Source organism: Heptranchias perlo, chromosome 23, assembly GCF_035084215.1.
Source record: "Heptranchias perlo isolate sHepPer1 chromosome 23, sHepPer1.hap1, whole genome shotgun sequence".
Taxonomy (NCBI): domain Eukaryota; kingdom Metazoa; phylum Chordata; class Chondrichthyes; order Hexanchiformes; family Hexanchidae; genus Heptranchias; species Heptranchias perlo.
In genome coordinates, this window is record NC_090347.1 from 44,504,245 (window position 1) to 44,531,460 (window position 27,216).

The 27,216-nt window shown below is 48.1% G+C and overlaps 1 protein-coding gene across 1 annotated transcript; it reads right to left on the minus strand.

Moving 5' to 3' along the window:
- Positions 1 to 5,456: 5,456 nt before the first annotated feature.
- Positions 5,457 to 25,889, minus strand: cdr2l (cerebellar degeneration-related protein 2-like). Its single transcript, XM_068004455.1, has 5 exons — positions 25,856 to 25,889; positions 22,212 to 22,324; positions 11,762 to 11,910; positions 9,960 to 10,124; positions 5,457 to 9,178 (listed from the first exon to the last, which is right to left on the minus strand). The coding sequence occupies exons 1-5, from the start codon at positions 25,887 to 25,889 to the stop codon at positions 8,221 to 8,223; spliced, it is 1,419 nt and encodes a 472-aa protein (XP_067860556.1). The 3' UTR covers positions 5,457 to 8,220.
- Between the last annotated feature and the right edge of the window lie 1,327 nt (positions 25,890 to 27,216).

Consider the following 27,216-nt stretch of genomic DNA (forward strand, 5'->3'; position numbering starts at 1 on the left):
ACACCTCTCTGTCTGAACACGGTGATTGCCTTGGCAACGGGCAGTTGCAGGGGCAGTCTGTAAACACCATGTATTATTGTTCAATATGTATAAATGCGTAGGCTTCAAGGAGATCTTGAAACATTTGCCTGAGGAAGGAGAAAATCTCCGAAAGCTTGTGAATTTAAAATAAAATTGCTGGACTATAACTTGGTGTTGTAAAATTGTTTACTAATTCATAAAGATCGAGCAGCTTTGAAAAAGAGAAGCCAGTGAAGCAACTGGACTTGGTGCCTCAATGAGCTATCCCAAAAGGTTACACCGCCGCCATCAAAAGTGTAATCCTGATCAGTTTGGGACAATGTGTGCATCGTTCTCACATTCCAACACTTCCAGTAAACATTCACGTGCGACATTCTCACACAAGGCTCAGGATGGGAACACCTGGGTCCAGGCCATGCCAGAAGGGCGGCAGCCAGTTTCATTGGCAGTTCAACTGACCAATCACCAGAATGGAGAGCTGAGGGAGGGTCAGAGGTCAAGCCTCTGCCTTCTTGTCCAGCGAAGGAACTCGGGTCAGTCTGAGAGAGATGATGAGGAAACCAGACTGAGCCCAGGCCTGACCTGATTCAGGGAGAACGGAGGAAATGTAACGTGCTTTGTTATTTTCTATGCGAGGAGTGTCACAAAATAAGTTGTAATTCACTAATCATGAGTCTGTATGCTCACATGTGAAAAGTAAGCCAGCTTACTCATTTACGATTAGCCTCATCTCACAAGATTAGTCCAGCTTTCGAAAGCCTGGAGAAGCACAGATTGGAGATCGTGCAAGATAACAGTATCCAGCTCCTATAACGAGGGGTTATATCGTTGTCGCCCTGTCATATGCCTAGATATTTGGAGTAAGGTGCATTCCTGAACGTAGGGGACGCAGGGTCCACTTATAGGAGTGATCGCTGCCACTGAACCTGACAATATCTAGTGCAGAACCTGGAATCTGTAGCAGGGAGGCAGGAAAGAGCATAAATTTCAATGACCCAGTGCCTTTTGAGGAGAATGCTGGGTAATTCACACAGACTGAGCAAACACAATCTTCTAATGGAAGGAAACATGAAATTAAATGAGAAATCATGAAGGGTTTTGATAGAGTAAATGAGGAGAAACTGTTTCCAGTGGCAAAAGGGTTGGTAACCAGCGGACACAGATTTAAGCTAATTGGCAAAAGAACCAGAGGCAAGATGAGGTTTTTTTTTATGCAGCACAGTGTTGTGATCTGGAACACGCTGCCTGAAAGGGCGGTGGAAGCAGATTCAACAGTAACTTTGAAAAGGGAATTGGAAAATAATTGAAGGGGAAAAATTTGCAGGGCTGTGGAGAAAGGGCAAGGGAATGGGCCTAATTGGATAGGTCATTCAAAGAGCCAGCACAGGCACGATGGGCCTCCTTCTGTGATGATCATTCTATGATTATTTGCTGAGTGGGGCAACTCTCTAAGGTCTTGACATCCTTCCTAAAGTGTGGTGTCCAGATTTGGACAATACTCCAGCTTTGGCCTAACCGGTGATTTATAAAGGTTTAGCTTAACTTCCTTGCTTTTGTACTCTATGCCTGTTTATAAAGCCAAGGATCCCATATGCTTTTTAAAAAGCCTTCTCAACTAGTCCTGCCACCTTCAAAGATTTGTGTATATACACCCCCAGGTCTCTCTGTTCCTGCACCCCCTTTAAAATTGTACCATTTAGTTTATATTGCCTCTCCTCATTCTTCCTACCAAAGTGTATCACTTCACACTTCTCTCTGTTAAATTGCATCTGCCACGTGTCTGCCCATTTCACCAGTCTGTCTATTTTCCTCCTGATGTCTGTTACTATCGTCCTCGCTGTTCACTACATTTCAGAGTTTTGTGTCATCTGCCAACTTTGACATTATGTCCAGTATACCAAGTCCAGGTTATTAATATTTATCAAAAAGAGCTATGTTCCCCACTCCAACTCCTGGGGTACACCACTCTATAATTCACCACTACTCTGCTTTCTGTCTCTCAGCCAATTTTGTATCAACGCTGCCTCTGCCCCTTTAATCCCATGGGCTTTAATTTTGTTAACAAGTCTATTATGTGGCACTTTATCAAATGCTTTTTGAAAGTCCATATACATATCATCCGCACTACCCTCATCAACCCTTTCTGTTACTTCATCAACGAACTCAATCAAGTTAATCAAACATGATTTGCCTTTAACAAATCCGTGCTGGCTTTCATTTATTAACCCATAATTTCCATGTGACAATTAATTTTGTTTTGGATTATTGTTTCTAAAAGTTTCCCCAACACAGACATTGGATTGACTGGCCTGTAATTGTCAGGTTTATCTCTTTCCCCCTTTTGTGAACAGGGGTGTAACATTTGCAATCCTTCAGGCCTCTGGTACCGTCCCCCTATCTAAGGAGGATTGGAAGATTGTGGCCAGAGGCTCTGCAATTTCCACCCTTACTTCCCTCAGCAACCTAGGATGCAGTCCATCCGGACCGGGTGACTTTTCTACATTGAGTGCTGCCAACCTTTTAAGTACCTTCTCTTTATCTATTTTTATCCTATCCAATTTCTCTACTACCTCCTCCTTTACTATGACATTGACAGCATCCTCTTCTTTAGTGAAGACAGACGCAAAGTACTCATTTAGTACCTCAGTCATATCCTCTGGTCCCTAATCGGCCCCACCCTTCCTTTGACTACCCTTTTACTATTGATATGTTTATAAAAGACCTTTTATGTTACCTGCTGATCTATTCTCATACACTCTCTTTGCCCCTCTTTTCTTTTTTCAGTTCTCCTCTGTACTTTCTGTATTCAGCCTGGTTCTCTGTGAACCTGATATTTATCATAAGCCTCCTTTTTCTGTTTCATTTTAATCTCCATCATGGAGCTCTAGCTTCGGATGTCCTTCCTTTCCCCCCTCGTGGGAATGTGTCTAGTTTGTACCCGAACTATTTCCTTCTTGAAGGCCTCCCATTGCTTATTTACTGTTTTACCTGATTCCAATCCACCTGGGCCAGATCCCCTTTCAACTCTCTGAAATTAGCTTTCCTCCAGTTGAGTATTTTCACATTTGATTGTTCCTTGTCCATAGCTACTCTAAACCTAATGATATTGTGATCACTGTTTCCCAAATGCTCCCCCACTGAAACTTGCTCCACTTCATTCCCCAGAACCAGCTCCAGCAATGCTTCCTTCATTGGGCTGAAAACATATTAATCAAGAAAGTTCTCTTGTACACATTTCATGAATCCTCCCCCTCTTTGCCCCTTAACACTGTTACTATCCCAATCTATATTGGGATAATTGAAGTCCCCCATTAACACTACTCTATAGTTCTTGTATCTTTTTGAAATTTGCCTGCAAATTTGCTCCTCTATCTCCTTCCCACTATTTAGTGGCCTATAGTATACACCCAGTAGCATAATAGATCCTCTATTGTTCCTTCATTCCAACAAAATAGATTCTATCTTTGAATCCTCAAGTACATCATCCTTTTCCAGTGCTGTAACAGTATCTTTGATCAATACTGCCACCCCCTCCCCTCCTGTTTTTCCTTCCCTATCTGTCCTGGCCACTGTCTGAGGCTGAACCAGACCGTTTGCAACCCCTGCCGTTCTATTTTACCGAGTTGAGCTTTCGACCACACATCCGCTCCATCACCAAGACCGCCTACTTAACATCGCCCGTCTCCGTCCCTACCTCAGCTCATCTGCTGCTGAAACTCTCATCCGTGCCTTTGTTACCTCTAGACTCGAATATTCCAATCCTCTCCTGGCCGGCCTCCCACCCTCCGTAAACTTGAGCTCATCCAAAACTCTGCTGCCCGTATCCTAACTTGCACCACCCCTCCTTTCTTTCCTTCCCTATCTTTCCTCAACCTGGTAGCCTGGAATATTAAGTACCCAATCCTTCCCTCCGTTATTGCCGCTGTATAATCCCATGTGGCAATTTGTGCCCACAGCTCACCAACCTTATTTACCACGCTCCGTGCATTTGTACTCCAAACCCATCCTAGTCTACCTCACATTTCCCCCCCCCCCCGTTTGATCCTGCCTATTTCTGAACTACTCTTTATTCTAATGCTGTTTGTCTCTCCCAGTCCTCTGTGCACCATGTATTGCCTCTGTAATGCTTCATCCTGGTGCCCCTCCCCCACAACACTAGTTAACCTCCCTGCAAGGACATTGGTCCCAGCCCTGATAAGGTGCAAGCCATCCATCTTGTACAGGTCCCTCCTGCCCCAGAACTGGTTCCAGTGCCCCAGGAATCTGAAGCCCTCCCTCCTGCACCAATTCTCCAGCCGAGTACTAACCTTCCTTATCTTATTGCTCCATGATGGGCCGAATGGCTGCCTTCTGTTTTGTATGATTCCACATCCTTCCCGAGAGCCTGGCACCGTGGAGCAGTGTAGAAACTGTAGCCTTTGCCAGCCTTGCTGTCCAAGGGCGTAATCCCGGGGCGATGTCACTGACGTATGCTGTACCGAGTGACTATTCTATGACTCCTTGGGTTTCTCAGCCCGTCGGTGTTGCTGCATTGTTCACTGGCTGCCATGGTCAATTGATGGAATTTAATTATGTAGAAGATGATAAAGTACAATTGGAAAGGTCAGCTTTAATTTGTGTGTGTGTTGGGTCATCAAGGGATATGGAGCTAAGGCTGGAGTTGAGGTGTAGATCAGCCATGATTTAATTGAATGGTGGAACGGCCTCAAGTAGCTGAATGGCCTCCTCCTGCCGTTAGTTTGCTGACACTCTGATTTAACACGGTTCACTGCACGAAGCGTTCCAGTAAGAGTTGCTTTTATGTAGTGAGATGTTTTATTATTATAAAAGCAGAGTAAAGCTCCCTGATGTCACCGGGGTCTTTTCGGGGTACTGTTCCAAGTGAGCTTTGAAAGCATAAATCAACAGGCTATTCGACCACAGAAGGCATCACAGCCCAGTCAAATCTAATCTACACAGGACCCATGTTGCAGCAGGGGGTACTGGCTGATATTCATTCCCTGCCCACATCCTTGCTCCCCCAGCAGGAAATAGAGGCCGATTGTAGTATCACTACTCCTGACTAGGGTGAGATCAGCAGCTCAGCACAGATCAAGAATTAAAACTTGGTCGTGTGGAGAGGAAGGGCGATAGTTTCTTTGGGTGTGAATTTCTGTGTTTGATCGAGATGAAAATGTTGTCAAACCCAGTGACCCTCCTCCTCTCCCCACTGGAAAATGAGTGTGGGAGTCAGATAAGGACAGGATTGGGCTTGGTTGCGATGCCCCCCATATTCCAATAGGTCACACAAAGAACGGCACATGGACAAGGCGGCTGGTGCCTTCAGGAGAGATGGGGGGAGTGTCAAGGCAACTGTGAGGTGCTGCACTCAGCCCTTGGCTCTGTTCAACACCGAGAATCAGGCCCAGAAATAAAACATGCACAGGACAACAGGCAGAATTACCATCGCTTTTTAATGTCAGCATCATACAAGGAAGTAAAGTTTAGTATTTCATTTGAAATTATACTTTTAAAAAGAAAACTTTTTTAAAAATAAGTTTTGGCACTTATCTGTAATGTGATGACCTCTGGGTCCACGTCCCAGAAAGGGAGGAGCAGCATCAAGGTCAGGGACCCCCACAGAGAAACACCCCCCCACCCCAATCTCAACATGTACACTTGTGATCTGATTGGGTTCCACATTCATCACCTCCCACACTCTCAACCCTTCCTAACCCCACTGATACTGAGCAGTATTCGACCACAGCCCAGCCCAATCGTACAGCCCCTACTGCAATCCCCGCAGAGACCGGAAAACTCAGAACAGACCAGGGAATGGACCCCGAGACCTTCTCCTGGCCCACGTGACCTTTGGTGTTGCATCGCACACTTGGCTTTCGGGGGAACCAATGAGTTTGCTTTGCTGCCCTTTGACCCAAGGTACACTCTGACTGGTTGTGATAATGGCTGACATGGGCCCCTAGACATATACCTGATATCACTCATTATCTTCCTACGCACTCCGCACTACTGTAGGATTGGGGACTGAGGCCCAAAATTGCTTTTTGAGTTTTGTGCACATCAAGTTGAGGGATGTCATCCCGGGGAATGGAATCACTGTCTCCAGAAATACTGTTTAATAAGTGTTTACTGTACCGCCTTAGTGTCTGACTAGGAGTAAAACCTCAGGGCATCACATAAGGACTCAGCAGAATGGGGAAATGTGCCATCTCCTGGGTCAATGGAACGTTCCACTGGTGCCATGGACTACAATGTTGGGGCAATCATTTCAGTGAAGATAATGAAAGTTTGTGGAGCTGTAACTGGCCAGGTGGCAGACTGCCCTAAATAGCAGAAAGGTTGCAGGTCAACATGCCCTGTTTAATCGGCAGCCACACTTCCATTGTGAATGAAGATGAGTTCTGTTGGTTACAGGCTCAATTAACCCACCCCCTTGCCCCCACGAGCTTTGCTCAGCCACTGGGCCATAACTGGGACTTTCCTCCCTTGAAAGGGATCTGGGAAATCACAAAAACCTCCTGATCTCCTCAGACCTTTGTTTTCCCCTGGGGCCTGAACTCCACTCCACCACCAAAGCACACAGGGCTAGCTTTACTCTGGTTGCCTGCCACGGTGAAGCCCCCTCCCCAACACAACACGTGGATAAAGCACTGAGGGAACATAAGACACTGTCCTAAACAGAAGTCCCGGGCAGGTAGGGCTCCATTTTAGTACAGGCCTGTTCAACAAGATGGCCTCTCCTCAAATCACACAGCAATCTCCTTGGGCAGACAAAATATAATAATGACAAATATAAAGTATTGCACATTGAGCGAAACATAAGCATCATAAACATACAAGGAATGGAACAGAATTAGCTCAGGATCGACTGTGGACTTGTCAATGTAGGTGTGGAGAAGCCATTAGTGATCAGGAGTGGGACCCCTGGCTGATTTTTCTCCTCACTATCTGGGCTCACCCATCAAGAATGGCCACTTGGGCGAGGCACTGATAAATGGCTGGACTCCAGCAAGAGTCAGCTCCTTCAGGAGAGATGGGGAGAAAACGAGACTGGAGAGACACAGTTGGCCTTGAAACCCAATCAGATACCAACAAGTACTGGAGGCAGAGACAACACATCCCAGACCAAATGTCCATGCATCAGAGAGGGCAGCAATCAGGCCGGAAGCCAAATTACTGCCTCTTTCTCCCACCCCAGGCAGAGAATTACATTTTTAAAAGCAATTACATTATTGCATAGTGTCCCCTCCGCACCCCCCCCCAACCCTGTAACAACAGTCAACTTATCAGCCCCAGGGGGGCCTGATCTGGTCTGACAATCAAAGTTAATCGGGTCAAACAAGAAAAGTCTTAACGTCCAACACCCCACCCCCACCTGAGTGGACAGGTGGTACAGAGACAGCACGGTGTATAATATTGAATGACAATGGTCCTCTCGGAGGGAGGTTTGGCCTTTTGTTAACCAGCCTGTCGGAACTACTGATCCCCATATCTGATACCATGCAAGTCTCACTAAATCAGCAATCTGTTTTAAGCGTTCCAGGGGTTTTTAACTCCTACAGCCCTGTCAAGGTGGCAGCTGACATTGCCAGAACCCCATTCCTAAATGTTGTTTATAATACTGAACTTATATAAAAAAAAAACAGGCAAGTGTCTGGGCGCCAAAGCAGCCATTTTGAATCGCGAAGAGTGGCGGCAAGAGATTGAAGATCCCAAAATCCGTAATCAGGGCAAATCCTGGAAACAACCGCTGGCACGGAGAGGATCGAGGATCACACCCGCTCACCTGGGCCGGAGGGTCAAGACTGGGCCGGAGATTGCGGTGCAACACCACAACGGTGACAGTACAACAGGGGGTCCTTCGTGGCAGGGCAAGTGAAGACATGGTGTGCAATCCTCCATTTGGAGAACACACCTTTAAAAGTAAACAATATTATCACAACAGGCCCTCGGAGGGAGGGAGGGAGGCTGGAGAAATCCAGCATCGTGTATCCTGTGACTGTTCAGCTGGCGTGTGGGCGAGAGGCCTGAAAAGCAGGCCCCAAGAGGTCAGTCCCCGTCCGAGAGCTGGATTCCGATTGGCACGGTGGGGAGGGACACCTGTAAGACTGTCTCCTATTGGCAGGGTGGCTCCAAGATGGCGCCTAGCCGCCGCCCTCCCGTTCCTCGGGCTTCCGCTGACGGGACGGGACGGGACGGTCACTTGGAGGCCTTGGTCTTGAACTTGCTGGCGCTGATGTCGGCCTTGGTCTTCTGGATGCGGGAGAAGATTTCCTTGAAGAGGGCCTTGTACTCGGGCTGGGACTGGCCCAGCCTCTTGTCCGCCGCCTCCACCTGCTGGCTGAGGGTGAGGGCCGGGCACGGGCACGGGCACGGGCACTTGTCCGGGCTCTTGGCCTCCGCCTCGAGGCACTCGAGCAGGAAGTCGCGGCACGAGCTGTCGCGGGAGACGGGCCGCGAGGTCTGGACGGCGGCGTGGCGCAGGCCCTCCTCGTGCCGCCGGCACTTGCCGAGCAGCTCCTCGTACTTCTCGAGCAGCGCGTGGTACTGCTCGTCCACCTCGCGCAGGATCGACATCCCGCGCTTGCGCACGTTGTTGGCGTGCAGCGTGTAGTTGCCCTCGTGGCGGCTGACGTCGTCCCGCGCGATGATGGCGCTCAGCGCCGTGTCGCTGCAGCTCTTGCGCACGCGCGCCGGGCACGAGGGCTGGGCGGGAAAGGAGGAGGAGGAGGAGGAGCCGGAGGCGGAGGCGTCGTCCGCCGCCTCAGCCGGCGCCGGCGCCGGCACCGCGTCGTCCGACTCCGGGGCGTTGTTGAGCGGCTCCAGCAGGGCCTCCGACAGGTGGTCGACGTCCCCGCTGATCAGGTACTTCTTCACCTGCTTCATCTGCTGCAGCTCCCGCAGCTCGGCCTCCAGCTCCCGCACCCGCAGCTTGCAGCTCTCCAGCTGGCACAGCCGCCGCTCCAGCTCCGAGTACTCGCCCAGCACCGTCGCGCACTCCCGCTCCGCCGCCTCCTTGCGCTGCTTCTCCTGGCTGATCTGCAGCCGCAGGGCGCCGGCCATCAGCCGGAGCCGCTCGTTCTCCTTCTCCAGCCGCTTGTGCTCGGGCTCGGCGAGGGCGCCCGTCCCGGGGAGCGTGTCGTCGTGAGAGCCGTACCTGAGCGATATTAAAGGGGAAGGCAGTTACAGGGCAGCCCCAGGCCCAATTTAAATTTGACTGTTCCCTCCCTCCCCCTCCCCCTCCCCGGGGTCTCCATGGGCCCTCTAGTACCTCACTCAAGTGGATCTTCTTTCAATTATTAGTCCAGACAGGGAGGGTCAGCGGCTATTCAACTGCACGGGGCATCACACTCCCGCCCAATCCAATCCTCTCGTTGATGTCCACACAGGTACAACATTGTGCCTGGGGAAGGGGTCGCATGAACAACCAGGAATATGCCGAACCACAGTTGGAAACCCTAATCAGCAGAAGCTCAAAGACAATCCTTTTCAAAACTCGTTCCATTTCTATTCCCAGGGCCTCCTCAGGCCCAATTTCTAGCCCCTCATTTTGCATCTTCTGACATCACCTCACCCAGATTAATTCAAGCTTCGGCCCAGTTCTCTCTTCAGTCGCCCTCACCCCCATAGTCACTGACTCTTAATGGGGTACCAGCTGCCCTATAGCACAACACCCAAGTGCTCATCCTTCCCATGTGAGCCTCAGAGGGCATCACAGTCGAGCCTCCTTCTATCTTCACCCAACATGCACACTCCTGCAGTTTCCAGCTGGAACCATGGCTAACTTTCTCCCCTTCCTAATCCAGGGGTGCTGAGGCCAATCCGAACACTCCACCCTTTACCTCTGCCCAGCCCAACCTGGGACCTTCTGATCTGTATGAGTCAGTCGCACAGTGACCGCAGTGCTGCCTCTACCTCTATCATCTTCAGAACGTTACCTGGGCATGGCACAAAGTTCCTTCAGGCAGGGAAACGTGTGAATGGTTTTCCGGCGTTCTCGTTTATCCCTGCGGACTCGCAGCTGATCCATGTTTCTCATTTCCTGCACCTGGCTCTGAAGTGCATCCACCTGGTTCTGCAAACCCTCAATTGTTTCTGTCAAGCTGCAGCCAATTACAGGAGCACAAGATGCAGTTACTCAGTCCATCCAAGCATTACACCCAGTTCAGGTACAGCACGGGTTAGATACAGAGTAAAGCTCCCTCTACACTGTCCCATCAAACACTCCCAGGGCAGGTACAGCACGGGTTAGATACAGAGTAAAGCTCCCTCTACACTGTCCCATCAAACACTCCCAGGGCAGGTACAGCACGGGTTAGATACAGAGTAAAGCTCCCTCTACACTGTCCCATCAAACACTCCCAGGGCAGGTACAGCACGGGTTAGATACAGAGTAAAGCTCCCTCTACACTGTCCCATCAAACACTTCCAGGGCAGGTACAGCATGGGTTAGATACAGAGTAAAGCTCCCTCTATACAGGCCTGACAATGTGCCACAGCCCCAAGCTGAGACGAGTGCCTTTTATTGCACCAGTGTTACATTACCCATTTCTGACATCGGCCATATTTTGGTTTGACAGAGATTGCCAATTCAGTGCCAAATGACAGACCCATGCCCACTAGAAATTAGTTTGGAAACTCATTTCAACTTGTGCCCCTACAGTAAGCAGATAACAGACTTCCATGCCATCAGTCTGAATAGGATTCAAACCCAGGCTGCTGAGGGGATAGAAGAGGCCCTCCAGAATACTTATTGGGCTGGAGGGCTCGAGTGGTAGCTACAATCATAGAATCTTACAGCACAGGAAGAGGCCATTCAGCCCACTTGCCTGTGCTGGCTCTATCCAATTAGTCCCACTCACCCAGCTCTTTCTTTACAGCCTTGCAAATTTCTCCTTTTCAAGTAGTTATCCAATTCCCTTTTGAAAGTTATTATTGAATCTGCTTCCACCGCCCTTTGAGGCAGTGCATTCCAGATCATAAAACTCGTTGCATAAAAACATTTCTCCTCATTTCCTCTCTGGTTCTTTTGCCAATTATCTTAAATCTGTGTCCTCTGGCTATTGACCCTTCTACCATTGGAAACTGTTTCTCTTTATTTATTCTATCAAAACCCTTCATAATTTTGAACACCTCTATTAAGTCTCCCCTTAACTGTCTGTTCTAAGAACAACAATCCCAGCTTCTCTAATCCCTCCACAGAACTGAAGTCCATCACCCCTAGCACCATTCTAGTAAATCTCTGCAGCCTTGTCAAAGCCTTGTCTGATCCTTCAGAAAGTGTGGTGCCCAGAATTGGACTCAATACTTCAGCTGAGGTCTAACCAGTGATTTATAAAGGTTTACCATAACTTCCTTACTTTTGTACTCTATGCCTCTATTTATAAAGCCCAGAATTTTGTATGCTTTATCAACTTGTCCTGCCACCTTCAAAGATTTGTGTATGTGAACCCCCAGATCTCTCTGTTCCTGCATCGCCTTTAAAATTGCACCATTTAGTTTATAGTGTCTCTCCTTGTAACTAGGATTCCAGGCCACGCAGGTGACAGTAGGGAAAGCTGACTGAGGCCCTCCAGAACACCTATTGATGGGGTGTGGGGAGAGGGTGCTAGTGGTACTGGGGTTCAAACCCAGCCCAGACTGATGGGATGAAAGACTCCTCTGCCTGTTGGTGGACCAGGCTCAGCCTGGTTTCTTGGTGTGCAAGGGCGTGGGTTACTCGTCACCCCGGGATACGTACCGTTCTATCTTCTGTTGCGACGTCTTGCTGTCCAGCACCAGTCTCTGGTTGTTGAGCTCCAGGTCGCGTGCTGTCACGTCCAGCTGCTCGTATACCTTGGCGTGCTGCTCGTTCATCTGCCGCAACATCTCCAGCTGTTTGCTGAGGTACTGGGAGACAAGGGCACAAACAGACCGCCATCACCGTCTGCATTACTTAACTTCACTCGTGCCAATTCCCAGCTCCGGACCCCTGACTCATGGCTCCCCCTTCCGTCGGCACTTGCCACTTGCTGGGTGCAAAAGTTGGCAACAAATAAAAATAATGCATACACTGTGAAGGAAAAAGGAAGCTCTTGCTCTTTTTGACAAAATAAAAAGCCTCCCGATGTTCAACGAAATCCACCCTCATCCATGCTTTTGTTATTTCCAGTCTCGACTATTCCAGTACTCTCCTGGCTGGCCTCCCATCTTCAACCATTCGTAAACTTCAGCTCATCCAAAGCTCTGCTGCCCGTATCCTAACTCGCACCAAGTCCCGTTCACCCATCACCCCTGTGCTTGCTGATCTACGTTGACTCGAATTTAAAATTCTCGTACTTGTATTCAAATCCTTCCATGGCCTCGCCCCTCCCTAAGCCCTACAACCCTCTGAGATCTCTACATTCCTCCAACTCTGGCCTCTTTTGCATCCTCTACTTCCATCGCTCCACCATTGGCAGCCATGCCTTCAAACGTCTAGGTCCTAAGCTCTGGAATTCCCTCCCTAAACCTCTCCACCTCTCTCTAAGATGCTCCTTAAATCCTACCTCCATGACCAAGCTGTCCTAATATCTCCTCCTTTGGCTCGGTATCAATTTTTGTCTGATTTTGCTCCTGTGAAGAGCCTTGGGATGTTTTACTATGTCAAAGGCGCTATATAAATACAAGTTTCTGTTGTAATCACAGGAGAGTTCACGATGTTCCTGGGAGGTGTGGACCCACTCTTTTTTTTGTTCGATTAGTTAAGTGCTCACACGTCCCTCCCACTGGTTCTGAATGGCGGCTGCCCATCGGAGAGCGAGGTCAGTGAGTCGACAGGCTGCACTGAGCAGGGCGCGGTACGAACCAGAGAACAATGCTTGGACTGAGGGAGACCAACTCCCCACTGCAGGGCAGCATAGTCAGAGGGAAAACCTACACGTCAGCCTTTACCAACATTAACTTGGGAGGGGGTCTCCCCATCTCTCCTGGAGCTGTTGACTTCTGCCAGGGCCCCAGTTCCACAGCCCCTCCCCCATATCCCATGTGAGGCCATTCACTGTATGAGTCTGGGCAGACTTGTATTCCCTTGAATGTTGAAGGTTGAGGGGTCATTTGTTGAGGGATCGAGATGTTTAAAATGATAAAGGGATTTGATAGGGTAGATATGGAGAAACTATTTCCTCTGGTGGGAGAGTCCAGAACAGGGGGGCATAACCTTTAAATTAGAGCGAGGCCGTTCAGGGGTGATGTCAGGAAGCACTTCTTCACACAAAGGGGAGTGGAAATCTGCAATTCTGTTTCCCTTCTCCCCCCCCCCCCCCCCCCATAAAAGTCTGGGGTGCTGGGGGCCATTTGGAGCTTTCAAGACTGAGATTGATAGACTTTTGTTGGGTAAGGGTACCAACAAATATGGAGTTAAGATACAGATCAGCCATGATCTAACTGAATGGCCTCCTGTTCCTATGTTGAAGAGAAATCCCAGCCAGGCCTGATCACGGATAGTGATTGGGAGAAGGAGCCCTGGTTCATTTTACCCCTCTCCCTGGCTCGGGTACTGAGTGCCAATCATCACACCCTGCGGCTAACTCAGGGCAGACCGGTGACTCAATGCCCCTCAACCAGCTGACCTACCAGGGGAACCAGTTTATTAATTTTTATATACTATAGCGATAATGCACAAACATCTCTCCTGAGAGAAAGATTGCCGTAGTCACATAACGTACCCCTAGTGCTGGCTCCCCGCAGGCCGGCGACAGTCACAGGTAGAATGATGAGTCATCCATCTCCGCAAGTCTCAGAGGGGAAGCCAGTGAAATCATAGAATCGTACAGCACAGGAGGCGGCCATTTGGCCCATCATTCCTGTGCCGGCTTTTTGAAAGAGCTATCCAATTAGTCCCGCTCTTTCCCCATAGCCCTTCTAATTTTCCCTTTTTAAATATATATCCAATTCCCTTTTGAAAGTTACTAATGAACCTGCTTCCACCGCCCTTTCAGGCAGCGCATTCCAGATCATAACTCGCTGCGTTAAAAAAAATCTCATCTCCCCTCTGGTTCTTTTGCCAATTATCTTAAATCTGTGTCCTCTGGTTACCGACCCTCCTGTCAGTGGAATCGGTTTCTCCCTATTTATTCTATCAAAACCCCTCATAATTTTGAGCAGCTCTATTAAATCTTCCCATAACCTGCTCTGTCCAAAGGAGAACAACCCCAGCTTCTCCAGTCTCTCCATGTAACTGAAGTCCCTCATCTCTGGTATCATTCTAGTAAATCTCCAAGGCCTTGACATCATTCCTATAGTGTGGTGGCCAGAATCGGATATAATACTCCAGCTGAGGCCTAACCAGTGTTTTATAAAGGTTTAGCATAACCGGAGCATAACTGAAATAGAGTCAGCCTGTGGGCGAGGTGGGATCGTGGAGTCGAAGCCAGATCAGCAATGACTAGTTGGTAAAACAGTAGGAAAGGAGAGGACGGCGAATCTGTTGAACAGTTTGAAATGTGCACAGTGGCTCCCTGATTCTCAGTGACGAGCTGCACCACACACACAGCAGGAAGGTCCCGGGTTCCATCCCTGATCTAGGCCGAGTTAGCTGGTCCCAGCCATGGGGATGCTGAAATCGGCTCAGCGCACCCTCCCCCGGAGTTCGGGGGTGTGGGGGGATTACGCAGGATGCTGATTGCAGTCCACTGACCCCTGCTGGAAAGTGTGCTACTCAGCATTGAATTTGTCTGTGCCCCCCCCCCCCCCCCCCCCCCGTGGTCGAATAGCCTACTGATATTTGGCGTATAGGTGTATTCATTGTGAACGGCCAATGGAAAGCAGCCAGCAGCCGAGGAACTAGTGCCCCTGCCTGAGACAGCACTGGAGAGGAGGGGGAAGGGGGGGGTAGCGGTGAGAGAAAGATGAGCAACTCACCTTTTTATTCGTAAAACCTACTGGTGATTGGTATCAAAATCGAGTGGAGGGCCTGGGAAAGGCGGAGCCGGGGCCTACATTGCCCTGTGACTAACAGGCGGGCAATATAAAGAAATTGATTTGCAGCTGCAGGCGGGGGAGAGAGAGGCAGCTGGATGGATGGAACCCATCTGCAGTGTGATTCTGACGACAGAATATCTTTACTTGAAAATATCAGCAACTGTTAGACAGACCCTTACATTGTTGTTAACAATTGAGCCACAGAACTCGTAGGGACCAGGAATCTGGCAGCACGATGCAGGGAAATGGCCAGCTGGCATCGAGCTGCTATTTAAAGCATTCTCTGCCTCTAACACTTTCTGTGTCCCCATGCTCCAGTCCCATCGCGCGCGCTCTGTTTAAAAGCATTGATTCCCCACGGAATGCCAGCGATGACTCAATGATAACAGATTCCCGATTAGCTCACTCCTATGGCTCGCGTGTTGTTAGATTTCATTTCATTGTATCGAGCCACAAACACGAAGTGAAGAGGGCGGAAGGCCCAGGCATTTTTCTATCGACTGTCTCCTAGTTGGTAACTATGGGCCAGATCTTGCTGGAGCGGGGCATCTCGCGGCGTATGGTGTTAGTTAGACTTTCTCCCGCACCCTTCAGCTTGAAAAATTTTGCGCTGTAACTTGCTCGAAGTGCGAGCTAATAACGGGCAAAAGGGGGCATCTGGGACCTTAATGAGCGGTGGGACCAACAATTATCTCCTGCACCAATGAAATTTAAGGATTGAGAAAGAAACAGAGGAACAACGGTGAAGGAGGTGAATTAGAGTCAAATCAGATACAGAAAGAGAAATAAAGGGAGGGAAAGAAAGATTGGATCAAGAGAGAGAAAAAAGACAAAGGCAAAGTAAGTATTTTTACAAAAAATTTGACATTTTAAAAATATCTAACTATTTACAACATGCAGGAATGAGACTCAGCAGAGAGGTTGGCATTGCAGTAACAATTATCACGTCGTTAAAAAGGTACGTAAGATGTTACGTTCCAGCCCTAACTTTCTGTAGCAAGTTTCATGGACAATTAATGTGCAAATCCAGCAAGTTCTTAAAAATAAGATGGAGGCTAAGGGCGAGATGGTGTTTGTGCAAGGAAAATGGTGGAGCGGCGTAAATCGACCGGCAAGTTCTTGAAATTCGCAACTCATGGCACATCTCTTAATCCCCTGAACTTGCTGGCCGATTTGCACATTAATAACGGCATGCATCATTATCACGCCGTTATTTTTCCAGCTAGATCCACCCCCATACGTACGTGGAACAGCGAGCGGCAGATACTGGTTCACGAGGAGTGCTCCGGCTTCACTTGTACCTCTAGTGTCTGCACCAAACACTTCCAGGTCAGGTACAGCGCTGATTAAATACAAGGTAAAGCTTCCTCTACACTGTCCCATCAAACACTCCCAGGGCAGGTACAGCACGGGTTAGATACAGAGTAAAGCTCCCTCTACACTGTCCCATCAAACACTCTCAGGGCAGGTACAGCACGGGTTAGATACAGAGTAAAGCTCCCTCTACACTGTCCCATCAAACACTCTCAGGGCAGGTACAGCACGGGTTAAATACAGGGTAAAGCTCCATCTACACTGTCCCATCAAACACTCCCAGGGCAGGTACAGCACGGGTTAAATACAGGGTAAAGCTCCCTCTACACTGTCCCATCAAACACTCCCAGGGCAGGTACAGCACGGGTTAAATACAGGGTAAAGCTCCCTCTACACTGTCCCATCAAACACTCCCAGGGCAGGTACAGCACGGGTTAAATACAGGGTAAAGCTCCCTCTACACTGTCCCATCAAACACTCCCAGGGCAGGTACAGCACGGGTTAAATACAGGGTAAAGCTCCCTCTACACTGTCCCATCAAACACTCCCAGGGCAGGTACAGCACGGGTTAAATACAGGGTAAAGCTCCCTCTACACTGTCCCATCAAACACTCCAGTTCCTTTTTGGAGGAGTGCGCTCCCTCTCTGCCTCCGTGGCTGTTCCGCGAACCCTGTTCTACAGCCTCTGCACTCTGGGGCAGTGTTTGTGTAATCTCCAAGCCTGATACGCCCCTACATCAAACCATGCGTGGGCACAGCTCAGGGTCAAACAGGACGATAAGGCTTTGATTAGAATAGTCTAATGTGATCAAGTGGTGAGGAAGGGGGTTGGGATCAGTTGCTTGGGGCACAGTTGATGACAGGGGCCAAAAAAGATGGCTTGGGTCTCACTGATGTTGAATTGGGAGGAAGTTTTGATTCATCCTAAGGACTTGATATCGGACAGGCAATCTGACAGCACCGAGGTGGGTGAGGGGTTGGTGGAGGGATATGGCGGATCTGAGTAGTGAACATATATGAGCCTGAAAATGGAGCCACCAAGGGGCACAGCTCTGAGGTAATGGTGCGGGAGAGGAAGAAACGCCATTAAAATCAAATATAAATTGAACAAGCAGCCACCAAAATGGGTGAATAGGAAGGAAAAACAAATGATACAAAACCTACATGGAATTTGGAGGTGGGGTTCTGGGATGGGTTGAGTGATGCTGGAGGTAAAAGAGGAGTCTGGAGATGAGGGTCAATAAGGATCTTAAACACCAAGGACTGTTAATTTTGAAAAAAAAAACAATTTTAAGTATTTTCTGCGGGTTACCAGACAGGGTAACCCAATCAGACGCTCAGTGTCAAACTGGGTTCTGAACTCAGTATAACAAATACTTCAAGGGCTTGACTAGCAAATTCCCTGGGCCAGGGGGTGTATACAGTGCTGGAGAGGAGGAAGGGAGTTTGTGGGACTGGATTGAGCTGCAGGCAATCAGAAGGAGTATTGGTACATGGAAGGGCGATAGAGAGAGTCAGGCCCATCGCAGAAGCTCCCATTAGCTGTTCATCTCTAACATCTTCCAGTTCTGATGAAAGGTCATCGACCTGAAACGTTAACTCTGTTTCTCTCTCCACAGCAGCAGTAACTTAATACAAAACGGACAGTGTGGATTTAGAATAGGACGATCCTGCCCGATGAACTTCCCTGTGGATTTTACGGATCGCGGAGCTCCCCAAGATTTTTCAGTAAACTTTTGACAAGGTCCCACATATAAGACTAAAAGTTAAAATAAAATCCAGAGAAATACATGGGTCTAGGTAAGAAGTTAGTTTAAAAAATAGGAAATTGAGAGTACTCCTAAGAGAGGTGTATGGTCAGGTGGGGGGAGGGGGAAGGAGGCCGAGTCCCGCAGGGCAGTCAGACGGGGGGGGGGGAAAAAGAGGCTGAGTGAAGGCCCATGAGGTCAGTGGACTTCCACGGATCAGTGTCAGACTAGAAGGAAGGGGGAGTGGTGTACCATCGGGTCAGTGTCAAACTGGGGGAGAGGGGGGAATGGAGTACCATCGGGTCAGTAGGTGCTGCGCCTCTCGCCAAGCTGTTCCAGTACAGCTACAACACTGGCATCTACCCGACAATGTGGAAAATTGCCCAGGTGTGTCCTGTCCACAAAAAGCAGGACAAATCCAATCCGGCCAATTACCGCCCCATCAGCCTACACTCAATCATCAGCAAAATGATGGAAGGCGTCGTTGACAGTGCTATCAAGCGACACTTACTCACCAACAACCTGCTCACCGATGCTCAGTTTGGGTTCCGCCAGGACCACTCGGCTCCAGACCTCATTACAGCCTTGGTCCAAACATGGACAAAAGAGCTGAATTCCAGAGGTGAGGTGAGAGTCACTGCCCTTGACATCAAGGCACCATTTGACCGAGTGTGGCACCAAGAAGCCCTAGTAAAATTGAAGTCAATGGGAATCGGGGAAAACTCTCCAGTGGCTGGAGTCATACCTAGCACAAAGGAAGATGGTAGTGGTTGTTGGAAGTCAATCATCTCAGCCGCAAGGCATTGCTGCAGGAGTTCCTCAGGGCAGTGTCCTCGGCCCAACCACCTTCAGCTGCTTCATCAATGACCTTCCCTCCATCATAAGGTCAGAAATGGGGATGTTCACTGATGATTGCACAGTGTTCAGTTCCATTCGCAACCCCTCAAATAATGAAGCAGTCCGAGCCCGCATGCAGCAAGACCTGGACAACATCCAGGCTTGGGCTCATAAGTGGTAAATAACATTCGCGCCAGGCAATGACCATCTCCAACAAGAGTCTAACCACCTCCCCTTGACATTCTACGGCATTACCATCGCCAAATCCCCCATCAACATCCTGGGGGTCACCATTGACCAGAAACTTAACTGGACCAGCCATATAAATACTGTGGCTACGAGAGCAGGTCAGAGGCTGGGTATTCTGCGGCGAGTGACTCACCTCCTGACTCCCCAAAGTCTTTCCACCATCTACAAGGCACAAGTCAGGAGTGTGATGGAATACTCTCCACTTGCCTGGATGAGTGCAGCTCCAACAACACTCGAGAAGCTCAACACCATCCAGGACAAAGCAGCCTGCTTGACTGGCACCCCATCCACCACCCTAAACATTCACTCCCTTCACCACCGGCATACAGTGGCTGCAGTGTGTACCATCCACAGGATGCACTGCAGAAACTTGCCAAGGCTTCTTCGTCAGCACCTCCCAAACCCGCGACCTCTACCACCTAGAAGGACAAGAGCAGCAGGTGCATGGGAACAACACCACCTGCACGTTCCCCTCAAAGTCGCACACCATCTCGACTTGGAAATATATCGCCGTTCCTTCATCATCGCTGGGTCAAAATCCTGGAACTCCCTTCCTAACAGCACTGTGGGAGAACCTTCTCCACACGGACTGCAGCGGTTCACCATCACCTTCTCAAGGGCAATTAGGGATGGGCAATAAATGCTGGCCTGGCCAGTGACGACCACATCCCATGAACGAATAATAAAAAAGACTTGGGGGAGTGGAGTTCCGTCGGGTCAGACTGAGGTGGGGGGGGGGAAGCTTCTGTGGTACTCGAGGGATGGGCCTTGATAGGAGAGTTAGGGTGCTCGAGGAATGGGTCTTGATGGGAGTTAGGGTTCTAGAGGGATGTGTCACAATGGGAGAGTTAGAGTACTAGATGGATGGTCTGTGATGAGCCAAATAGCCTCTTTTTACATTGTTATACAGTTCCCCTGCCCCACTCATGTCCCACTCACAACAAACTCAGACACAGCAAAGTTGTTCTGTCTCATTTTTCTTGTTGCTCCTTTTTCTTGCTCTGCTGAATCCACAATCTATTTGACTGGGGGGCAGCACTGCCGCGGGGCTACAGTTCTACAGCCTCGGGTACCCAGATACCTCGCCCAGCCATGTGCCCATTATTCACGTCAACCTAGAGAATACCAAAGGCTTCTTGACTGTGAAAGGCATCACGAGTGAGCCAGATCCTGCTCTCACCTGACATCCACGCAGATGCACTTTCCAGCAGAGATTTATTAGGACTGTGATCAGGTGCAGGGACACCGGCCGATTGTGTCAGCCGTGGCTCAGTGGGAGCACTACCACCCGAGTGAAGGTTGAGAGTTCAAGCCCCACTCCAGAGACTTGAGCACATAATGCAGACTGAGACTTCAGTGCTGTACTGAGGAGTGCTGCAGTGTCGGAGGTGCCATCTTTCGGGTGAGACGTTAAACCGAGGCCCCATCTGATCTCTCAGGTGGATGCAAAAGATCCCATGGCACTATTCGAAGAACAGGGGAGTTCTCGCGGTGTCCTGGCCAATATTTATCCCTCAACTAAAAACAGATTATCTGGTCATTATCACGTTGCTGTTTGTGGGATCTTGCTGTGCTCAAATCGGCTGCCGCGTTTCCTACATTACAACAGTGACTACACTTTAAAAGTACTTCATTGGCTGTAAAGTGCTTTGGGATGCCTCGAGGTCGTGAAAGGCGCTGTATAAATACAAGTCTTTCTTTTTTTCCCCTCCCCTTTAGCTAAAGTCAAATTCGAGACAAATTTGATTCTCCTACAGGCTTTATTCAAAGGAACATTTCAAGCATGGGGCAGGGCAACAGACCACACTCCCTCACCTCACCCTGCAGAGAATAAGCTGCATTTCTCTCGGAAGGTGACCTTAGTATTATTAGCTGGAAGGATCCATCACCTCACTCTTAATCTGCTCTCAGTCTCAACAATTCTGAAGCCTTTAATAGTTCATACTATTACAAATACTTCAGTTATGTGGAGAGATTAGAGAAGCTGGGATTGTTCACCTTAGAGCAAAGCAGGTTAAGGGGAGACTTAGTAGAAGTGTTCAAAACTGAAGGGTTTTGATAGCTAAAATTAGGAGAAACTAGTTTTCACTGGCAGGAAGGTCGGTAACCAGAGGACACAGATTTAAGATAATTGGTAAAAAAAAGAGGGGAGATGGAGAAATTTTTTTACACAGCGAGTTATGACGATATGAAATGCACTGTCTGAAAGGGAGTTGGAAGCAGAGTCAATGGTAACTTTCAAAAGGGAATTGGATATATACTTGAAAAGGAAAAATTTGCAGGGCTATCGGGAAAGAGCAGGTGAGTGGGGCTAATTGGATAGCTCTTTCAAAGAGCAGGCACAGGCACAATGGGCCAAATGGCCTCCTGTGCTATAACATTCTATAAAACATGAAGTTTAAACAAAATACCACAGGCACTGAAATTATGAAGTAAGGACATAAAATGGTGCAAGTACACACCCAGTTTGCCAGCATCGGAACAGAGGAGAGATTGGTTAACACTTTGGGTTACAGATCCTCCCCTGACAAGAGCTTCGTCCCACCGAAGGGTCTGTGTGCGAAAGCTTCACCTGCTTTTTTCTCCTTTCAGAAGGACCTGTTGTGTATTTCCAGTGTTTTCCGCTGGTTTAAGATGGGATGACTGCATGACAAGGAGAGCACCTCCTCCCTCTCCCTCTCCCTCTCCCTCCCCCTGCCGCCACCACCCTGAGCGTGACGACACAATCACTGACAGCACTGCCCGGGTACCTTGCGCAAGCGACCTTTCTTCATGTCTGTACCTGACCAGTGAATGTTGGTGGGCTATTCGACTGCGGCAGCAGCATAGCCAAACCTGATCCTCATTCCAAATCCCCACATGCATTTTCCAGCAAGGCAGTGATTAGAATTTAGGAATCCTGGCTGATTGTTCTGCCCCGCCCCCCGCCCACCCGCCAGTTCTGAGGCCAACCGCAGGCCATTTCTACCTGGATCAGATCAGATTAGTTAACAGCACAGACAGTGGATGGAACCCGGACCTGCTGGTCAGAATGTCTTGGTAAAATAATGCGCCTGGCTCCACCGTGTAGGGGAAGGCCCGGTGCTCATGAACTTCCCTTACCTCAATCTCCTGGACCTGCTCCTGGTTGGTTGCATACATCTGCTGCAGTGAATCCTCCAGTTCCTTGTTGCGTTCGAGAAGGGTCTTCCCCAACTCCGCTGCCAGGTGCAGGTCTGCAAGAAGCAGAATATTAATAGAAATTATAGCACAAAGAAAGACTTGCATTTATATGGCACCTTTCATGACCTCATTACAGCCAACTGAAGTACATTCACTGTTGTAGGAAACACGGCAGCCAATTTGCGCACAGCAATGTCTCACAAACAGCAATGAGATAAATGACCAGATAATCTGTTGGTTGAGGGATAAATATTGGCCAGGATACTGGGGAGAAGTCCCCTGCTTCTCTTCAAATAGTGCCGTGGGATCTTTTACATCCACTCGAGAGGGCGGAAGGGGCCTCGGTTTAACGTCTCGTGAAAGACAGCACCTCCGACAGAGCACTCACGCAGTACTGCACTGGAGTGTTAGTCTGGATTACGTGCTCAAATCCTGGAGTGGGACTTGAACTCACGACCTTTAACTCAGAGGTGAGAGTGGGACCACTGAGCTGAGGCTGACACCTTGCACAGAAGGGAGGCCATTCGGCCTGTCGCACCTGTGCCCTTCAACTGAAGCTGTCCATGCAAATCCCATTTCCCCGCATCCTTTTATATTCTTCCTTTTCGAACACTTATACAATTCCCTTTTAAATGATTCTCTAGTTTCTCCCTTGTGCTAAAACATTCCATGCCCTAAAAACCCACAGTGAATTCATCCCATTTGTTCGTCTAGTGACTATTACCGATTCCCCAACCAGCGGGGAATAATCTTTCAGTTTACCCTCTCAAAACCTTTCAGAATTTTGAAACCCTCTATCATAGCCCCTCAACACTCTCTGTCCTAGTGGAAAAGCTCCACTTTCCTGAGCTCTTTCCACAACCCTCACGTCTCCAATCCCTCGGTTTATTGTCTGATTTTTCCACAGGTAGCCATCACTGCTTAAACCAGTAAGCTGCGGAGTAAGTGCCCCACTGTATTCTTCTCTCGGACCCTGAAGGCACCGGCTGTTGCTGGCGTAAGCCTGACGTAACTCACTCGTACGGTCGTTCAAGAGAGAGCCCAGAAAGCGATATCTGGATCCACGATAATACCACTACTTAAGAGTGAAAATTCAGAGGGAGGGATACAAGTGACTGGATGAGAGACTGGCCTAGATTTTGGCTGTGCTTGGGGTGGGGATCTTCTATCAGTACACGGCCGCCTTTCTACCTGGGGTCTACCTGCCTTTCCCCGTATTCCCGGGCCAAGGGAGCCTTCTCCTCTTTGCCAAGTTTTCCATGCTTCCCTGCCCCTCTACTATTCTGCTGTAATCATTTGCACCTCCTTTGGACCCACCTTTTGTTTCTATACTTGTCTCATTATCATCACTTTTGTCATTTAATCACTCCCGCCCTCCATCCTATCACAGACCTTCCCTGTTGTTATTTCCCTGCTCCCTTTTTCCCTAGCCCTGTATTTGCTTAAAAGCTGTTCATCCTTAACGTCTTCCAGTTCTGATGAAAGGTCATCGGCCTGAAACGTTAACTCTGTTTCTCTCTCCACAGATACTGCCTGACCTGCTGAGTGTTTCTAGCATTTTCTGTTTTTATTTCAGATTTCCAACAGTCCGCAATATTTTGCTATTGCCTGAATTTTTCGTTGGGTTAATTTAACATTAGAATTAAACCCTTTAAATTTCCGGCAATTTAAAATATGCCATTTGGAAAATTGAAAGGAGTGCATTAGACAATGGCCTTTCACCTCTAGGCCTGGGTTCAGTATCAGCTCAAGGGTCAAGCAACCAGGCCGATTGCCCGGGGCCACAGGCCATGGGCGGGGGGAGGCGCCACCAAATTAGGCACAGCTCAGGGGCCCTATGAGTCTAAAGCTAGTGATGCCTGGGTTCCATTCCAGACCAGAATTATGTAAAAAGATAGCCCCCTCTGTTTGCTGGCCGTAAAGGTCCAACATGGAATAAGTGGTCTCAATCCTGGTGGGCAGGGGTCCACGGCACAAATCATCACACATTCACAGCTAATTGGTCATCTTAAAAGGGCAAAAAGAGATGGAAAAATGTCACATCGACAGACTGTACCCACCAGTACTGTACTTGTGTTTTACAGTGGCAGACCTGTACCCCAGCACCCACCAACACTGTACCCCAGCACCTGTGTAACTGTCCCCCAGCGTAAATCAATGCAATCAGGAAAGCAGGTAAATCTTTCAAGAGGCAATGCTTTTCCCTCAAAAATAAACTTTCTGTGTGACAAAAGCATTTGAGTCTGTTGATTTATCGATTGGGATCTTTATTGTTGGCTGCTGTACACACTGGATTGATTTTGGTTTCTGCAGGTGGTTTCAGCATGTATAGGTCTTTAAGTCAATTAAGATGTATCGGAGTCTGATTCCTATCAAGTAATAGAGTTTAATATGTTAATTGTTAAAATGGCCAAGCTTTTCATTTTGAACCACAAGGAGTTGCAGTCAAATCCTCTAGTACAGGTCAAAGCATCAAACATCCTGGGGTGTTTGGTTTTTGATTGACAGCTGTCCTTGCGATCTGTGAGAAGGGGCAGGGTCAGGGATTGGCAATGGTCCTCTGACGGACAGCTCTGTGACTGGGGTTACCTGTAGTGCCCTGAGCGAGATAGTCTAGTTAGCTAGCAGATAGTCTGGGCTAGTTTGACTCTGTTGGTAACATAGAATCGTACAGCACAGAAGGAGGCCATTCGACCCACCGTGCCTGTGCTGGCTATTTGAAAAAGCTATCCAATTAGTCCCACTCCCCTGCTCTTTCCCCGTAGCCCTACAAATTTTTCCTTTTCAAGTATGCAATTCTCTGTTTAAAGTTACTACAGAATCAGCTTCCACCACCCTTCCAGGTAGTGCATTCCAGATCATAACAACTTGTTGCATTAAAAAAATTCTTCTCGTCTTCCCCCCTCCTCTTCTACCAATTACCTTAAATCTGTGTCCTCTGGTTACCGACCCTCATGCCAGTGAAAACAGTTTCCCCCTATTCACTCTACCAAAACCCTTCATAATTTTGAACACCTCTATCAAATCTCCCCTTATCCTTCTCTGGTTATATTTAGCTACAAACTAAATGAGAAACCATTTCAGAGATCTGTTTACATTAAAAGACAGCTCAGGGGACGTGTCTTTGTTGGTTTTGATATATTATGAAAGGTCAAGTTTGTGAATTACTATAATTCTGTTTTGCATTGAATGCTGATCATTTACTTGCTCTGCATTAAATAAACCAGTTGTTGGTTTACAGCCCGAGTCTCAGTCTGATAGTTTATGTTCAATCCACCTACTGAAGGTGAGGAGAATCACATCAGATGATGGCGCACTTCAGATCGTAAAGGACTCGAGGCTCACCTGCAAGAGTGGCTGATGATGCAGAACCTGAGCAGAATATCTTGCATAAAAACCCCAAAACGTAATCTCCGTGAATCAGATGCAGTCATAGAAAGTCAAAGCTGCTGGGGTCAGCAACAATGAAATGTTTTTGTTTCAGAGACTGTGATAGGCAGAATGTGAATAACTCACTGTATAAGGTGAGCTGTATGCTCCAATTAATGTAGAGTGAAGACTTCAATCAAACTACAGCAACTTACCTGAACAGTATCCACGAGAAAGGTGATTCCCCATCGTAGGAACATAGAAGCAGGAGTAGGCCATTCAGCCTCTCGAGCCTATTCCGCCATTCAATTAGATCATGGCTGATCTGTATCTTAACTCTATTTACCCGCCTTGGTTCCATAACCCTTAATACTCTTACCTAACAAAAATCTATTAATCTCAGATTTGAAATTTTCAATTGACCCCCAGCCTCAACAGCTTTTTGGGGGAGAGAGTTCCAGATTTCCACTACCCTTTGTGTGAAGAAATGCTTCCTGACATCACTGTGAACACCCTAGCTCTAATTTTAAGGTTATGCCCCCTTGTTCTGGATTCCCCACCAGAGGAAATAGTTTCTTTCTATCCACCCTGTCAACTCCTTTAATCATCTTAAACACCTCAATTAGATCACCCCTTAATCTTCTATACTCAAGGGAATCAAAGCTCATCAGCAATTCCCCATCAGCCTGCCTTAAAATGGTCTCCTTAATGTTCTAGTGGATAAGATGTTTCAGTCATGTGTCGTAAGAGGAAATGTAGCATCATGGATGGAAAGTTAGGTAACAGACAGGAAACATAAGATTAGGGTAAATGTGTGTGACTGATTGGAGAAGGGTTGGAAGTGGTATCTACTAGGGGTCAGTGCTGGGCCCACTTTTGGTTTCGGTATCTCTTGATAATTTGGATCGGCATAGGGAGCAAAATCTCAAGAGTTGCTGACAATGCAAAAAAAGGGGCAAAGCAAACTATAATAGGAGAACACAGGCAGGCTAGTGGGATGGGCATCTCCACATCTGATTTTTGGTAGAAAACAATGGGAAATTTTAGGGGGTTTCCCTCAAATTCAGGAGAAAATTGGCTTTAGCCAAATAAACTCCCAGTTTTTTTTTTGAGTGTTCATCAGTGAATTTAAAAGGTCCCGACAAATACATACTTCCTTGAGAGTGCAGGTAGACAAAGCCAACAGAATTTGGGGTTTTATAATTAGAAGCAGAGAACAAGAGTAAAGAGGTAATGATAAATTTGTATAATACATTGGTTAGTCCACAGTTGGAGCACTGTGTGCAGTTTTGGGCACCCCATTATAGAAAGGACATTAATGCCATAGAGAGTGTACAGGATGATGCCAGGGATGGGAAACTTTAGTTATGAGGAGAGACTTGAGATACTTGGGACTATTTCCATTGGAGTAGAGAAGGGCAAGAGGAGATTTAATCAAGGTTTTTAAAATTCTGAAGGGTTTTGATAGAGTGAACAGGGAAAGATTATTCCTCTGGTTTGGGAGTTAGTGACAAGGGGACATGAATATAAAATTGTCACTAAGAGAGTGAGGAGAGAGGTTAGGAGAAGTTTATTT

Bases quoted from the DNA above. Each gene is read 5' to 3' on its own strand.
- cdr2l (XM_068004455.1), bottom strand. From the start codon at position 25,889: ATGGGGAATCACCTTTCTCGTGGATACTGTTCAG. The intron at 10,125-11,761 runs GTACGTATCCCG...AATTGGCTGCAG, and splicing joins TCGCAACAGAAGATAGAACG to CTTGACAGAAACAATTGAGG. The intron at 9,179-9,959 runs GTAACGTTCTGA...AATATCGCTCAG, and splicing joins GAACTTTGTGCCATGCCCAG to GTACGGCTCTCACGACGACA.